This window comes from Rhinolophus sinicus, linkage group LG12 (assembly GCF_036562045.2).
Source record: "Rhinolophus sinicus isolate RSC01 linkage group LG12, ASM3656204v1, whole genome shotgun sequence".
Taxonomy (NCBI): Eukaryota; Metazoa; Chordata; class Mammalia; order Chiroptera; family Rhinolophidae; genus Rhinolophus; species Rhinolophus sinicus.
In genome coordinates, this window is record NC_133761.1 from 40,987,329 (window position 1) to 41,003,444 (window position 16,116).

The following is a 16,116-nucleotide window of genomic DNA, read 5'->3' on the forward strand; positions in this document are numbered from 1 at the left end:
TGCAAGATAAGTTTTAGTGTCATTGTTCTATGAGCAGCTGTTTATTGTTTTCAGTGCCATTCACGGAGGTTTAATTTTAAGCTCCATTTTGCTTCATTGATGTATGTGGTTTATGTCAATTCCACCCTGTTTTGCTTATCATGTTTTGTATTTTGTTGAGTGACCTGGATAATTATATTAAAAACTGCTTTGTCTATTAACACATTTCAAGTTACTCACATCACTCAGGACCAATAACTACTAATGTAGTTTTCACATAACATGCCGACTGCTCCCAAGGCGATGAGCTTCACCTCCTTGAGTGAACTTGGGTCTGCATAGGGCTTGGCCTCTATTAAATGGATGTCTTTCTGCTTTTATGGTCCGGTTTTGACGTTGTTATGTAGAATTGTAATTTACTTTCCATTAATTTCAAATGTGAAAACTTTCAATAGCATTAGATACTATCTCTGCACACAAATTGTGCAACTGCATAGCTTCTATTGGTACACAAAAGTTTTTAATATTGAGGACATATCATTTGTCCCTTATTTATTTCATTACTTCTGCTTTGATGTCAGATTGAAAAAACCATGGTCAAGTCCTAGGTCAGAGATTCATCACGATGTTTTCCTTTAGATTTTTTAATTTAACCTCATACATGTAAGACTTTCATCTGTCTCGAGTCAGTATTTTATGGTATAAGGTAAGTGTCCAATTTGATTCCTCCACTTGTGGAAACTCCAATGCCCAGCAACATTCTTTGAAAACACTATTTACATAAATTAATGGTGTGCTCCTATGTTAAATAACTGAAGATGGATGCATTAATTTTTGAGCTCTTCATTCAATTGTATTCACCTGTATCTCTACACATGCATCACATAATGATGTTTCTGTCAATGAGATTGTACAGAGACCACATAAGCCCTATAATACTGCAGGAAATCTTCTATCACCTAGAGACATCATAGGTGTTCTAATATAGCACAAGGCATCATTCACGCGTTCGTGGTGATGCTTATATAAATCCTACAGAGCTGCCTGTCATCTAAAATGGCAACGTCTGCAATTGTTTACAGTACATAGTACTTGATGATAATAAATGACTATGTTCATGTTTATTGTACGGATTTCAATTTTATCATTATTTTCATGGTGGTTGTACCTGTATTCACCTTAGTTAGTAAAGATGTACTTGTTTTAAAGGTCCTATAAATAGAGTGAACACCCATTAATATGAGACATAAGTCATCCTGCTCAGCATAATACTTTTGTTTTTCATGTAGAGCATGTTATAGGAAACTTATTCATCATACTGTAGTTACACGAATGTCAGATGCAATGGTGTGTGCAGTCAACACAAGACAGGATGATGAATATACGTAATGTGAAAATGTCCATATTTGGAGTTATCCCTTTGGACAGATGTGTGCAGCGGAAATAGGTGATGGGAGATTTGAAATCCCAGGGCCATGTGCATTCATAGTGCCTCCTCCCTATGTTGCAGTAAATGAGTTACAGAAAATGGTACAGGTATTTCAGACACATCTAAATGCACAAGGGCAAATCATGACCTGCTTCACACATGGTGTAAAGTGGTCTGTGATCTTCCTGTGATGCTCCCATAAAAATAGTGAGCCAAATGCAGGGAGTAGGAAGCATTAGTTATTCTAGCTGGACTTGGAAAATGTTGAGCTATTGACAGTATCTATGAAGAGAATGTCTCCTTTTTTAATGTTTTCTTGGCAACTGTCACGCACTTAGAGTGGGGGCAGTTAGATGGGGGGTTGACCTTACTGTGATAACTGATACACACTTCAAGAAGTGAAAACTTTTTAATAATATATTTGAATCACACATTTAACAAAACGTGAATGATCTACAACGTTAAGTCAAAAGATAGAAAAGGGAAATCTGAGTTACAATGTTTTAGATTCAGGACTATGTTGTTTGTACCACTGTCAAAAAGGAAGAGACTGATAAAATTGCTCTTGTATTCAACAAAGGAGACACCAGTTTAACATCTTAGCTTAGATAATATCCAAACCAGGAGAAATGTCACTCTTTTTCTCTGGGCTTTTTGAGAATCTAGACCAAAATGATAAATTATTCAAGGTTCCCTTTGAGCTGTGTGATTTTTCTGTGTTACTATCTAGAGAACAAACCAAATGAAAAGTTCCTACACTGTAACATATTGGGTTATGCTGGCAGCAGCCTCAGTCATCTGATATCTACTGTTTCTTCATTGCATCATTTTACATATGCTGCATTTAATCTCAAGATGTTTCGCAGTGATATTTATCTTTACATGTGGTAAAAGGTTAAGGGTTCGGGGGTATACAGGTGTAGGGTTGGAGATTAGGAGTAAGGATCAGGGTTGGAGATTAGGTCAGTGGTCCTGGGGAGGCCCTGGTGTGCGGCTATAAGTCAACAGTCTGTTTAAGTGCTCTGCATATGGGATTTATGTTTATCACAGGTGTGTTCTGTCACCTGAACACAGAGGCCCACTGTTTTGGTCCCACTCCTTACTCCAGCGCTCAGCTCCTTGGTATAACTCTGTGGTCAGTCTCCAAGGCCTGGGGCCCAGAGTTTACGCCATAATCTAGCTCTGCATCTGGTATCTGCGGTTCAGAAGCTGGTCGCTCCTACCTTCAGCTCTGGGGTCCATGTCTGGGGGCAGGTCCAGTTCTGGCTCGAGTTTGGAATCTGGAAACTAGCATTCATGGTCTGATATCCCATATCAGGCTTTGTCATCTGGTGCCTGGCATCCATGGTCTGGGTTTCAGTTTTGGGACTATCACTCAGCTAGGGTCCAGGTACTGCTCCAGAGCCCAGGCCTTAGGGTCTGTTGTCTGGCTTTGGGTCCAGGGTAAAAACTGCAGTCCCAGTTTTGGGATCTCTGTTTGGGGTCCTGATTGTGGCTCTGACATCTGTTGCCTGTCAACTGATGGTCATTGTCTCCAATTTGACACCAACAGGAATACCAAAACTGGGGTGCATTGACAATGGAAACTTTCCATGTAAACAGGTCAGTTGTGATACAGCATGGCTGTGAGGACAGCACAGCTGGGGAGCAGCTCAATGGTGTCAGAGCTCAGTTATGGAGCATCAGGGCTCTGGGGTGAGGTGACCGTGGGGTGACAGCGCTGCTCCACGTTGCTCCACGAGTGCCAGTCTTGTCCAGTCCTGAATGCTGTACTCTACCCCTGATATACGTCTTCCATAGGGAGTTCAGTTGGGAAGGCAGGCCCATTTGTGCAAGCTTCTCCCTGGAGTGCAGTTTGCATGAGAAGACTGTGTGCAAATGGCTGCTAGGTTCCCTGTTTTAATTTGAGCAGTTGGTCAGCCGAAGCCCTTAGAAAGTGTCTTGTTTGTCAGCACTTACACATGTGTTCTTTGGAGTGTGAGGGGAAGAGGGGTACATGGTGGAGAAACCTGGAGGCAAGTTTTTCATCCCATGTCCATCCAGCATGTGAGGAGCAGAGGGGGCACCTGGAGAAATGGGTAAAATGAGACCTGGCGAGAAATCTGAATTCTGGATTCCACCAGGGTGTGAAGGGCAGAGGTGGTCCTGGGCAGGAGGCAAGGAGAAACCTTGGAGGTGATGTCTCCATCCTGGCTCCTGGCAGCATGTCGGGGGCGGGGGTACATGGGGGAAAGGGCTAGGATAGACTTGGATGAGATATTTCCATCCCAGCTGGAGCCAGCCTGTGAGAGGGGCAGGGGTGGGGGCCAGGGTAAAGGGACTGGTGAAAGTTGGAGTTCATATTTCTATCCCAGCTTCAGCCAGTGTTCGAGGAGCAGAGGATGTGCCAGGGTTAAGGGTTGCATGTCAGCTGGCGGGAGTTACTCCTGAGCATTTTCTCCAGGCTGGTTTCATGTGAGTACTTCCTCCAAACTGGTTTCTGATGTACACTTCCTCCAGTCACAATTTAAAGTGATCAATTCCTGTGGTACCACTTTTTCAGATCACTAGGTGAGAAGGAAGTGTGAGTCTGGTAGGAGAGCCAGAGGCCAGCCTGGCAACACAGAAGGCAGCCAGTGTTCATGAGAGCCAGGGGCCAGAGCCTTGCCTGACAGACGGAGGCCAGAGTATCGTGCGATAGCCAGGGGGACAGAGCTGCCATCACGCCTTTCACATCCTGTGCTGGCCTATGTTTTGAGGGAACTTGTTAAACTTCTGCATCTGTTCTGCAGGTTCTACAGCTTCCAAGACAAAGTGGAACATGCTTCTGCACCTGCTTTACCTCAGTACCTCCCCAGCATGTGAGGAGCAGAGGGGGCACCTGGAGAAATGGGTAAAATGAGACCTGGCGAGAAATCTGAATTCTGGATTCCACCAGGGTGTGAAGGGCAGAGGTGGTCCTGGGCAGGAGGCAAGGAGAAACCTTGGAGGTGATGTCTCCATCCTGGCTCCTGGCAGCATGTGGTGGGGGGTGTACATGGGGGAAAGGGCTAGGATAGACTTGGATGAGATATTTCCAACTCAGCTGGAGCCAGCCTGTGAGAGGGACATGGGAGGGGGCCAGGGTAAAGGGACTAGTGAAAGTTGGAGTTCATATTTCTATCCCAGCTTCAGCCAGTGTTTGAGGAGCAGAGGACATGCCAGGGATAAGGGTTGTATGTCAGCTGGCGGGTGTTCTCCTAAGCATTTTCTCCAGGCTGGTCTCATGTGAGTACTTTCTCCAAACTGGTTTCTGATGTACACTTCCTCCAGTCACAATTTAAAGTGATCAATTCCTGTGGTACCACTTTTTCAGATCATTAGGTGAGAAGGAAGGGTGAGTCTGGCAGGAGAGCCAGAGGCCAGCCTGGCAATACAGAAGGCAGCCAGTGTTCATGAGAGCCAGGGGCCAGAGCCTTGCCTGACAGACGGAGGCCAGAGTATCATGCGATAGCCAGGGGGACAGAGCTGCCATCACGCCTTTCACATCCTGTGCTGGCCTATGTTTTGAGGGAACTTGTTAAACTTCTGCATCTGTTCTGCAGGTTCTACAGCTTCCAAGACAAAGTGGAACATGCTTCTGCACCTGCTTTACCTCAGTACCTCCCCAGCAAGTGTGGACAGAGAAGGAAAAGGTAAGGAGAATCTTCCTGTGTGTGAACTCGGCTGAGGGGTGGGGGAGAGGTGTCAGTTATCAGGAAACTTGGCAGAGAAAGGGCTTAGTGTAAAAAATCAGTTTTTCTTTGTGGAATCTGATACTGTTCAGTGCTGTTGTTTTGCGTGTGGCAAAACACGCAAATAAATGGTCCAGTGTTCCCAGCATCATTTATGTGAGTTCAATTCTGGGCTCCATTCTGCTCTACTGATCTATGTGTTTCATTTTATGCCAATGCCACCCTGTTTTGGCTACTATAGTTTGTGGTTTAGTGATCTGGAAAACTGGAACTAAAGATCTGGCTATGTCTACCACATCCCAGGTCATCTGCGTCACCCAAGGCTACTAATGTAGTCGCCCACCAGTGCTTCAAATTAACAAAGGGGATTAGCTTCACCTCTTTGGGACAACTGGGTCTGCGTAGGTCTCGTCCTTTATAACAAACTTGGATGTGCTCTGTTTTTCTGGCGTGGTATTGACATGGTTGTTTCAAATAGATTACTGTGTAGTAATTTCACCAGACTGGAAAACTTCCCATAGCAGTAGATTCTCTCTACACTCAGATTCCTAGGTTCAGTTTCTAGTCAGACTCTGCATCTGGTATCTGGGGTTCAAAGTCTGATTGGGTCCAGCTTCAGGTCTGGAGCCCATGTCTGTGGGATATGTCCAGCTCTGGTTCCAAGGTTTGATGCCTGCAATCTAGCATCCGTGGTCCAGCATCACATGTCAGGCTCTGGCGGTTGGTGTCTAGCATCCGTGCTTGTGTTCTGGCTTTGGGACTGGCTCAATTTAGGGTACGGGTTCTGCTCCAGGATCAATGTCCCAGGGTCTGTGGTCCGGCTTTGGGAAAACGGTCAGGTCCCGAGTCCAGGTTTTAGAACCCACAGTTTGTGTCCCGAATCTGGCTCTGGCATCAGGTGTCTGTCAACCTATGGTCACTGGCCCTAAGTCAGTGTCAACAGGAATCCCCAAATTGGGGTTGCAGTGCAGATGGAATCTTTATTCAATGCAAACAGCTCTATTGTGATACAGTACTGCTGTGAGAATAGCATAGCTGTGGAGCAGCTCAATAGTGTTACAGCTCAATTATGGGGCATCGGGGCCCTAAGGAGAGTTCCTTCTCTAGACACCTCTGCGCTACATTGCTCCATGAGCTCCAGCCTTGTCTGGTTCTGTCTGCTCTGTCCCTCAGAGACATCTTTCATACGCAGTGCACTATAGGAGGCAGGTGGTTTATTGCAAGGTTCTCCCTGCAGTGTGGTTTGTGTGAAAAGACTCGGTGTGAAAATGGCTGCTAGTCTACCTTTCTAACAATTTCGGGCATCAGCCAGCCATAACCCTTAAGGAGGTGTCTTCTTTCTCAGAGCTTACATGTGTATTATTTGGCATGTGAGGGGCACAGGGGTAAATGGTAAACAGAAACATGGATGCAAAATTTCCATCCAGCATGTGAGGGAGCAGAGGGGATGCCTGGGGAAATCAATAAAGTGAGACCTGGAAGCAAATCTGAATTGTGTGTTCCCTCAGGGTGTGAAGGGCAGAGGTGTTTCTGGGGCCAGGGACGAGAATATACTTTGAGGTGATGTCTCCATTTTGGCTGCAGGACAGAGGCGATGCTCTGGATAAGGTGTATGATGAAACTTAGAAGTAATTTCTCCATTGAGCTTCTCACGTTAGCCTGTGTGTGAAGAGATGGGGTGCCAGGGACAAGGGAGCGTGTCAGCTTGTGGGAATTTCCCTGAGCACTTTCTTCAGACTGGTTTCATGTGGGTACATCCTCTTAGCCTGTTTCCCATGTACACTTCCTCCGGGCACAATTTAAGTGAGCACTTCCTGTTGGATCATTTTCCCACAGAACTAAGTGAGCCTGAGGTTAAGACCCTTGCAGAGATCCAGGGACCAGCCTCACGTGAAAGCTGGAGAAAAGAGCCACTTTTGTACCAAAAAGGGGGGGACAGCAACCTCCACCAAGAACAGGTGATGAGAGAGCCAGTGGCCAGGATCTCCTGAAAGCAGAGAGCCACATGAGAGCCATGCCCACGAGTCTCACGAGAGCATGTGACCAGGATCTCGGGAGAGCAGGGGGTCGTGTGGTAAATATGTCCACCAGGATTTCATGAGAGCAAAGGTTTGCGTGATAAACATGGCCACCACAATCTTGCAAGAGCAGAGCGTTGCTCGAGAGCCGGGCCAGAGTATAACGAAAGCAGACTCTCTTCCAAGAGACGCCATGATGGCTTTCATGTCCTGCAGTGGCATCTTTTGTGAGGGAACTTGGTTTTTTCTCTGTATCTGCCCTGAAGGCTCTCTGGCTAGGAGACAACATGGGATGTCCTTCTGTACCTGCTTTACCTCGCTATCTCACCAGGAGGTATGAATGAGAGCCAAAGGTAAGGAGACACTTCTTATACTTGAACTCTGCTGAGTGGTTGTGGGAAGGGCACTGGCCACCAGAGGACCCAGCAGAGGAAGGACATACCGTGTTTCCCCGAAAATAAGACCTAACCGAAAATTAGCACTAGCATGATTTTTCAGGGTGCTCATAGTATAAAATAAGCCCTAATGCGTCTTTCGAAGCAAAAGTTAATATAAATTCCTGTCTACTTTTGGGAAAATATGGTAGGGCTTATTTTATACTATGAGCATCCTGAAAAATCATGCTAGGGCTTATTTTCCGGTAAGGTCTTATTTTCAGGGAAACACGGTAGTAGGGAAAATTGTTGGTTTCCCTTTGTGGTGTAAGATAGTGTTCAATGCTGTTGTTCTGTGTACAGCTGTCCAGTGTTCCCAGCGTCGTTTGTTTCTGCTCCTTCAAATTTTGGCTCGATTCTGCTCCACTGATCTGTGTGTTTGGTTTTATGACAATACCACCCTGTTTTGGTAGTATAGTTGATTTGTGGAAACGTGATCTGGAAAACTGGAATTAGAAATCTTGCTGTGTCTCCCACATCCCAGGTCATCCACGTTACCCAAGGCACTAATGCAGTCTCCCCACAGTGCCTCTTACTCCATGGGCGATTAGCTTCACCTCCTTGGGAGAATTAGGTCTGCGTGGGGCTTGTGCTCTGTAACAAATTGGGATGTCTTCTCCACTATGCTGGTGTGGTATTGACATGGTTATTTAGAATTATAACTGACTTTCCAGTACTTGGGTGAATTTGATTTGCACATGGGTGAATTTGATTTGCAAAAGGGTGAATTTGATTTGCTCTTGGGAGAATTTGATTTGCAAAGGGGTGAGTTTGATTTGCAAAAGGGTGAATTTGATTTGCAGTTGGGTGAATTTGATTTGCTGTTGGGTGAAAATGATTTGCACTTGGGTGAATTTGATTTGCATTTGGGTGAATTTGATTTACAAAAGGGTGAATTTGATTTGAAGAGGGTGAGTTTGATTTGCAAAAGGGTGAGTTTGATTTGCAAAAGGGTGAGTTTGATTTCCAAAAGGGAGAATTTGATTTGCAAAAGGGAGAATTTGATTTGCAAAAGGGTGAATCTGATTTGCCCTTGGGTGAATTTGATTTGCAAAAGGGTGAATTTGATTTCTATTCAAATATTTCCTTTAATTTGAAAACCTTTCTTCTAAGGTTTTATAATTTTTTTTTATTATCTCAATTGATGTATTTTTCTCAGAATGTCTAATGATGTCTATGTTTAATAATTGTATTATGTTTATATGATCTGTGCTTCTTGGTGTGGTAAATTCATTTTTATATTTTCCACGCAGTTTCATAAGGACAAAAATTTGATTAAATACACAAATATTGGCAAAATCATTGGACAGACGAATGTTGTGACACTGCCAAAAGTGAACTGTCGGTAGTGTGGTTATTCATGAATTGATTAACTTAATCCAGACACAGCTTTGGAAAGACGACAACTGAAGCATTTAAGTGACAAATTTAAGGTGGGTTGCAAAAAAAGGTGTATGAAAATCAAGGGTCAGCTGTAAAAATACTGGTACAGTTGTCACAAATTGACAAGTGACTATACTATCAAGTAAAAAAAGAATGGAAAGGTACATCTTTTCTGACCATTCTAGATTGAATAAATGGGTGAAATCGCGAGGCAGAAGGAACCCCGCGCTGCCCACAAGCAACCTCTGAGATGTGAGACGCCTGGGCCTTGCCCGTGAGCTCTGGGTGCCCTTGCCCTTGTGCGTTAGGCTTCTGTGCACCTGCGCAGTGACATCAGCTCTGACCCGGGCACCATTGCTTGGTTACAGGCATTCTGGGCTGAGAGATTCCAAACCGCCTCTCTGTCCTGCTGGGATATTGTGGGAGAGGCAGTTGGCTGCTCTAGAGTCTACTGTTGTTTGGGCTCAGCGGACTGAAAAGCCTGGGCAGTGCTGAGGAGCTTGCGAAGCCCTTAGGCTCGGCCATGCAGGAGGTTTCCCTCACTGGGTGTTGGAGGCGCGTGGCGCCCTCCGAATCTGTAAAGAGCTCGGAGAGCGGTGGTGCTGTCAAGAAGGTTGAGGCTGGAGGGGGCTACTACATTCGAGAGAGAGATCTCAGGAAGATCCACAGAGCCGCCTGCAGTGGGAACGTCCCGGAAGTGCAGAGGCTTCTCCTGCTCCGTCCAGGACGCTTGAATGACAGAGACAGGAGGGACCGGTGAGAGGGCTGCGAGGCTAGTGGTCACAGGCGGCCCTGGGAAAGGCGGGGGGCCTGGGGGAGGGGCTTATCTGCCCAGGCTCATCCAGGTGGACGCCAGCCCTCCTGTCACCCAGGGCGCTGGGCCGTCTTCCCTCCGTGGTGGGGACCCCACCTGGGGTCCAGGGCCCAGGTCGACTCCGCGAGCAGCAGAAACAGACACTTAGGACCCACTCACTCATCATTCTCCTCATAGAGCGCTCTACTGACAAGTTCAAAGGGATTTAACACATTTTTTGCGGAAACGAGTAAACTCGTCATATCCCTCTAGTTGGAACCGGCAAAAATTTTGCAAAGTAAATAAATAGAGACCTCTTTTTAAACTAAAACACTGAAAGTTTCATAGAAAAATATCAAATAGATCGAAAGATATGAATATTTTACGGAAAGTCTAATTTTGGCGAGAAAATGTCAAAAAAGCCCCGCGTTACGACGCGATTTGGCGGGAAAATGCCCGCTTACAATGAACTAAATATCTGTAATAGAAATGAAATAAGTATATACAGCATTTTATTTTTGATGTTCACAATTTTAGACCACAATGTTATATCCTATAGAAAAGCGCATAACGAAAAATATTTCTCATAATAGGTCGACTTGCGGGCTAAAAATTCTTCCGAGAAAACCCAAAACCGTTTTGCATCAGTGCACACCTATGTGTGTGCGTCTCTCTACTGAGGCACCTTGGACAGGGAACCTGGAAGTGGGAGGTGGCTGTGGGCTTGACTAGGAAGGACCGTTTTCTCAAAATGTGTGCTCTTCCTGTAATTGTGTATTTTCCATAAGCCATCTAAAATATCATGGTTTTAAAATGTTTGAGTTCCACGTTATGTCTCTTTTATTGTTGTGATGAAATTATGAAACATTTTATATAGTAGTCAAAGATTTGCCCTTCTAGATGTCAACGTGTGCTACAAATGTCCACAAGTTATTTCTTTACTAATTGCAGAAAAGAGAGATAAATGATGGGAACATGATAAAAAATGCCCCCAAACCCAAATATATGTAAGATTTTAGACCTTGATACTGGTGACATTTCACGTTAGTAGAAAAGGTAAAGTAATCATGAATGATGGAGAAATACCTGTTTAGTATTTGGGGAAAATTAGCTAGATATTTTTATCACAAAAATCAGTTCCAGATGGACTATCAATTAAACATTTTAAATATACACCATGAAGGAAGTACCAGAAGAAAACACAAATACCAGACTTCTTTTTTATGTTGACCAAGACTTCAAAAGCAAGAATTCTGGAGCTTGGTTGAGCAATGTAAAAAAATCCAAACAGTCTGTATACCAGAAAATAATGTTAAGAAAATAAAATAAATGTACCTGCAAATTATTTACAACATATTTATATCACACCAAAAGTATATCTTCATTACAGAGAAGACTCTGAGATCAACAACAAAAAAACCCTCGAATTTGAAATTGGACAAAGTCCTTTTTGTATATCTACAAGTGACCAATGGATATAGGGAAAATATTTAGTGTCCCCTGTGAGAAAAGGGATTTAAGGTAAAAGAGAAATGTAATTCCCCTTTCTATCCACAAAATGTATGAAGGTGAAGAGCCACATTACTTACACTGCTGCTTAAACTTGAGTTTAAGTTGTTTTTGGCTTTTCAAGTTGGCCATTTGGTGATAAAGACCACGTTTAAAAAATATATTTGCGTTTACCCATCAATTCAAAACACTAAAGTATCTTTATGAAATAATCAGATAAATTACATACATTTTTTTTAAATCTCAGCAGTACTTAAAACTTCCATGCATTATAAGCAATGCATCCATAGGATGAAGTAATGTGTGACCGATTTGAAGGTGGTATGGATAATAGATGTATGTTGACATGCAAAGATATACCTGGGTAGATCGGAAAGGGAGAAAAATAATCAGTTTGATTGTACACACTCGTAAACAGACTATGTTCTTCCCTTAGTCAAAAACATGTGCAAAATGGGATAAAATTGCTACCTATTTGTGTTATAAGTGAGATTTTCATTTCCTTTAAAAAAAATCTGATTTCTACAATGAACATATATAGAAATTCAAGAAAAGTTTATTATTAATGAAATAATCCTGGAGAATATTTCATTGTTCCTAGGAATATGAATCTTGTACAGATAAAAATAATTTCTCACTTTTCTGTTTGTTAAAAAAATATGCATTTTTGAAGATTAGTATTTTCTGACAACTTTTAGACCCTTTAGGAGTAAAGAGAACATTTTTTATCTTGCCTGTAGAGTTCATGCATGTATATTTTTATATACACTTACGTTTTTCATTATATATAGCTTTACTGCCTATAGTATGTAAATGATTTTGGTTCATCATTTTTGCTGTGTCCTTATGAAAATCAAAATGCAAAAATAGCAAGTATAAGTGATTATTACTATTGCAGCAGTTTTGCTTTACTGTATAAATTTTTTCTTTAAAAACACTGAACTCTACAACTGTAGTTTCCCGTTTTTGCAACACATTTATTCATCAGATATCACCTGAATACCTATTATGTAGCAGACATAGTCTATTCAGGACCTTTTCAATCCAGCTCTCAGCCCCTTTTCTCCCTTGAAATCTTCATGTTGCCTCAATATGAGCCAAATAAAAAAATTTTAAATGGAAACATTAGGACCTAATGCCAATTGAAGCTTTTCCGCTCTCCTTTCAAACAAAAGTATTTCTGCAGTTAGGACACTGTAAAAGGTAACCAAACCTGTCGTTTTGAAAATACACAATAGTATTAAGTACTAATGCTGATCATGGGAAATATCTGATTTTCATATAATCTATAAAACTAAATATTGAATAAAACGAGCCGTCCCTCTTCATTTGAATCCTGAGTTTCCTTTAGCTTAAAGTTTCTTGTAAATTAAAATAAGAATTACTTTTTAAAACATTGTCTTGTTTTGCTTTGTTATTTTAGTCCTCTCTCCCCATAATGCTTTTAAGAACTAAATTTATTTAAGTGCTAACTACGTGACTAGAACACAATAGGTCTGTTGTGTAGACCATTATCTCATTTCATGAAAGGCACCATGGAGGGTACGATGTCCACTCTTGTGTGTACCAGTAAGAAACTTTTTAAAATGCTGCCAATCATAGGTACAAGACATTCTGAATTATAAATTGCATTCCAAAGTCAGAGATGTTAAATGTGAGAAAACAGTGTCTTAGAATCATTGAAATACAGTGTTCTTTCTAATCTCTAAAACATATCTGCAAAGTAGGTAGAATGATACCATTTTACTAAATGTTATCTTTGTAAAGTAGCAGTAATAGTAATAATTATAATAATATTATCTCACAATTATTCAGCTGTGTTTTGTGCTAGGATGTGTAGTAAACTCTTTGCATAGATCTCATTTAAGCAAAGTCCTGTGTCCTGCGAGGTAAGTACTGTTTTTATGCCCATTTTGTTGATGGGGAAATCAAGGCCCACAAAGGCTAAGGGATAGCTGACAAGTGACAGAGTTGAAGTAGGATCAAACCCAAGTTGAGCTGAATCCCCGGGTCATGTTCTCTCTAGTCACATAGGCTGCTCTTTCATTAATGCGGTGAGTGACAAGAGCTAGTAAATATTGTCCTTTGTCCAGAAGCAAACTCCGTATTGGTTTAGAAGGCTTAGGAATAGCATTTCATGTTCACAGTTACGTGAGGAATTCTGTAGTTGAGACAGTGCCCTGTAATGTCCTAAAAAGCCTTGTCATCCTCATAGGACCGCTCTGCATCTGGCCTGTGCCTGTTCTCACCTGGGAGTGGTGACTCTGCTAACAGACAGGAAATGTGAGCTGAACCTCCAAGACAACATGAACAGGACAGCTCTGTTGAAGGTACGTGGTAGCCAGCTATGTCAACACCAGATGAATTTAATGATTTAGAATGAAAATGAACGTGTCTCGATTACCTAGAACTAATTGGGGAAAGTTGTGGAATGATTACTTTGTATTCCCAGAATTTACCATCTGTTTCTGGGCATAATCCTGACAGGCCGTACAGTCCCAGGAAGAGGAGTGTGTGAGTCTCCTACTGGAACATGGAGCTGATCCCAATATAAAGGATGTGAATGGCTACACGGCTCTCCACCATGCGGCCCTGAGTGGGAACGTAGCCCTGGCTGCAAAGCTGCTGCAACACCAGGCAGATATAGAAGCAACTTGCGAGGCATAAATCAACGGGTGTATTTACACAATACTTGCAATACACATCTCTTTAGCCACAAGCATTGTATTTCTAGTAGGTATGCACTGCATACTGTACATCAGGCCCTGTCACCACGGAAACAACTCCAAAGCCAAGTCAGGGAGGCTGGGGAAATGGGGTGTCCACGGAAAGGGCCCAGCTCTGTCTCCCAGCTCCCGTTCCACCCCAGAAGGAAGCAGTTGCTGTTACTGCATGGGAGTGGGTGCCAGGCTCAGAGCCCACCAAGCACTGAAGGCCTGGGGCGAGGGAAGTGATGTGGGGGTGCTGCTGTGCAGACAGGGCCTTAGGACATGGGCGCTGCTAGGGATGGGTGGGAGGAGGAATGGAGACCTGGTACCCGGCTGGGGGAGCTGGGGGTGTGCACGTGGGGAGGGGAAGCAGCAGGCCACAGGCCCCTGGCACCCCAGGACCCTGGGGTTCTGAAGACTGGGCAGGAGGGTCAGTCACGTCTGGGCATCCAGCAAGGACAGCTGCCTGTGCTCAGAACCCCTCTGCCAACCACGTTCCCCCTCGGGGTCTCCACTTCGGAGTGGGGCTCCTGCTCAGCCTCATGCAGGTCCTGGGCGGGTTGTAGGTGTACAGAGTGAGGAGGTGATGGGGCCGCGTTCACGTGCTTTTGCTCCTGGATGTACATCACCTCTCGCCACTGCAACCCCTGCAGGAACGCCCTCGGTTGACACAGGTAGGGTCAGTTTTACGTGTTTGCAAGTCAAGCAGTTCCCTGAACGAAAACATTTTGAACTTAATTGCTGAAAATTGCACTTTACATGATGATACTTCTAAAGAAGCAGTTGAGGGCTCAGCTGTCTTTTATGTGCTTACAGCATATATTTGTAAAAACACAATTTGTCAAAGGCAAAACTTTATTTTTCAAATGCTTTTTTCCACATCTCAGTTTTTTTTTCTAATTAATGGAAAACAATACAGGAAAGCAAAATTTGCCTTGGAAATAGGCTTTACCTTGAAACAAACAAACAAAAAAGCATTTTACAATATCATAGACATTTTCCTGCTGTTGACGTGTTCCTATATCATGAAAAGGTGATTTATAAAAAGTTATTTAGCTTTCATTGGCCAAAGGTTAATAGGGAAAACGAAAGAGCCCTCAGAGGAACTGTGCAGACTGATTTGGAAATTCGGCCACTGAGGGGAAATAACAAGAAGAGGGTTTTACTTTCGTTTTTCCTTCAGTTTACAATTTTAGGCAGGGACTCTCCATTGTTCCGGGATAATAATCCTTAGTTGGGGAGACAGAGTTAGTGAGTCGTAAACTTGCCTGGAGATCAATTTTAGGAGGGCTCTGAGGCTACAAGATTACAGTGAAACATTTCTTTAGTAACAGGCAAATAAAGCAGAGTTTTGTAATATTTCTCAAACACAATGTGATCTTCTGGAATCTTCTTACTGGGCACAATACATATTCCTTGGAATAACTTAAGAAACACTACTCCAGAAATAATCATTTGGGTTATCAATTCAATAAAAATACTGAAAGCATTTGCTACTATGTTTCAGAGTTTGGAGTTACAGAGATGAAAAATAGCCCCTGCCCTCAAAGGCTCTCGGTTCAGATGGGGAACGATAAAACAACTGCAGTCATGCTATGATAGAGGCTGTGATAGGAGCAAAGATTCTTGGCACCAGGACTGTCAGTGTTTGAAGGGAGTTCTGGGGAATGAACTTGCAGTTCATCTGCTGGGGACATAGAAGGAGGTTATTTTAAAGGGAAGGAGCAGCAGATGACAGCACACAGGGCTGCTTTTTATTCACTGTCCTTAGTGTGTGTTTAGGTTCAGAGGATATTTTGTAAGTGTTAAAATTCAGCTTAGAAATATGTAATATTATAGTTTATGAATCGTTTTCTCTGCTTCACAGGATGATTTCACACCATTTATGCTTGCGGTATATGTAAAAAATAAGGAAATGGTGGAATTTTTAATAAGGAAAAATGCAAATGTAAATGCATCCGATAATTCGAAAAGGTATAGTTGTTTCTTCTTTTTCTTTACCTTACTATTTGTCTAGAGTGGTAACAATCACTCATGTCAGATTTAATTAATAAGAAGAGGATTAACTTATAATTACATAGTGAAAAATACCACCACATCATTGTTTGGATAGAAAAGCAACTATTCTGACTGAGCAACAGAAGGAAGAGTATACTGCAGGATTCATATTC

At 42.9% G+C, this 16,116-nt stretch overlaps 1 protein-coding gene and 1 long non-coding RNA gene across 7 annotated transcripts in view; one reads left to right on the forward strand and one right to left on the reverse strand.

Moving 5' to 3' along the window:
- Positions 1 to 16,116, reverse strand: part of LOC141567879 (uncharacterized) — a 191,633-nt gene that overhangs the window by 92,817 nt on the left and 82,700 nt on the right. The window lies entirely within an intron of this gene.
- Positions 1 to 16,116, forward strand: part of LOC109439559 (uncharacterized) — a 53,698-nt gene that overhangs the window by 5,749 nt on the left and 31,833 nt on the right. For 4 of the 6 annotated variants that reach the window (XM_074316441.1, XM_074316445.1, XM_074316444.1 and 1 more), the window contains exons 3-8: positions 4,972 to 5,061; positions 6,937 to 7,471; positions 8,806 to 8,985; positions 13,453 to 13,567; positions 13,725 to 14,619; positions 15,813 to 15,919. In XM_074316441.1, coding sequence (XP_074172542.1) covers positions 15,831 to 15,919 — 89 coding nt within the window. In that variant the 5' untranslated portion in view covers positions 4,972 to 5,061; positions 6,937 to 7,471; positions 8,806 to 8,985; ... (1 more) ...; positions 13,725 to 14,619; positions 15,813 to 15,830. The remainder of the gene's footprint in view (positions 1 to 4,971; positions 5,062 to 6,936; positions 7,472 to 8,805; positions 8,986 to 13,452; positions 13,568 to 13,724; positions 14,620 to 15,812; positions 15,920 to 16,116) is intronic. The other 2 variants (XM_074316443.1, XM_074316442.1) reach the window with 2 other exon arrangements.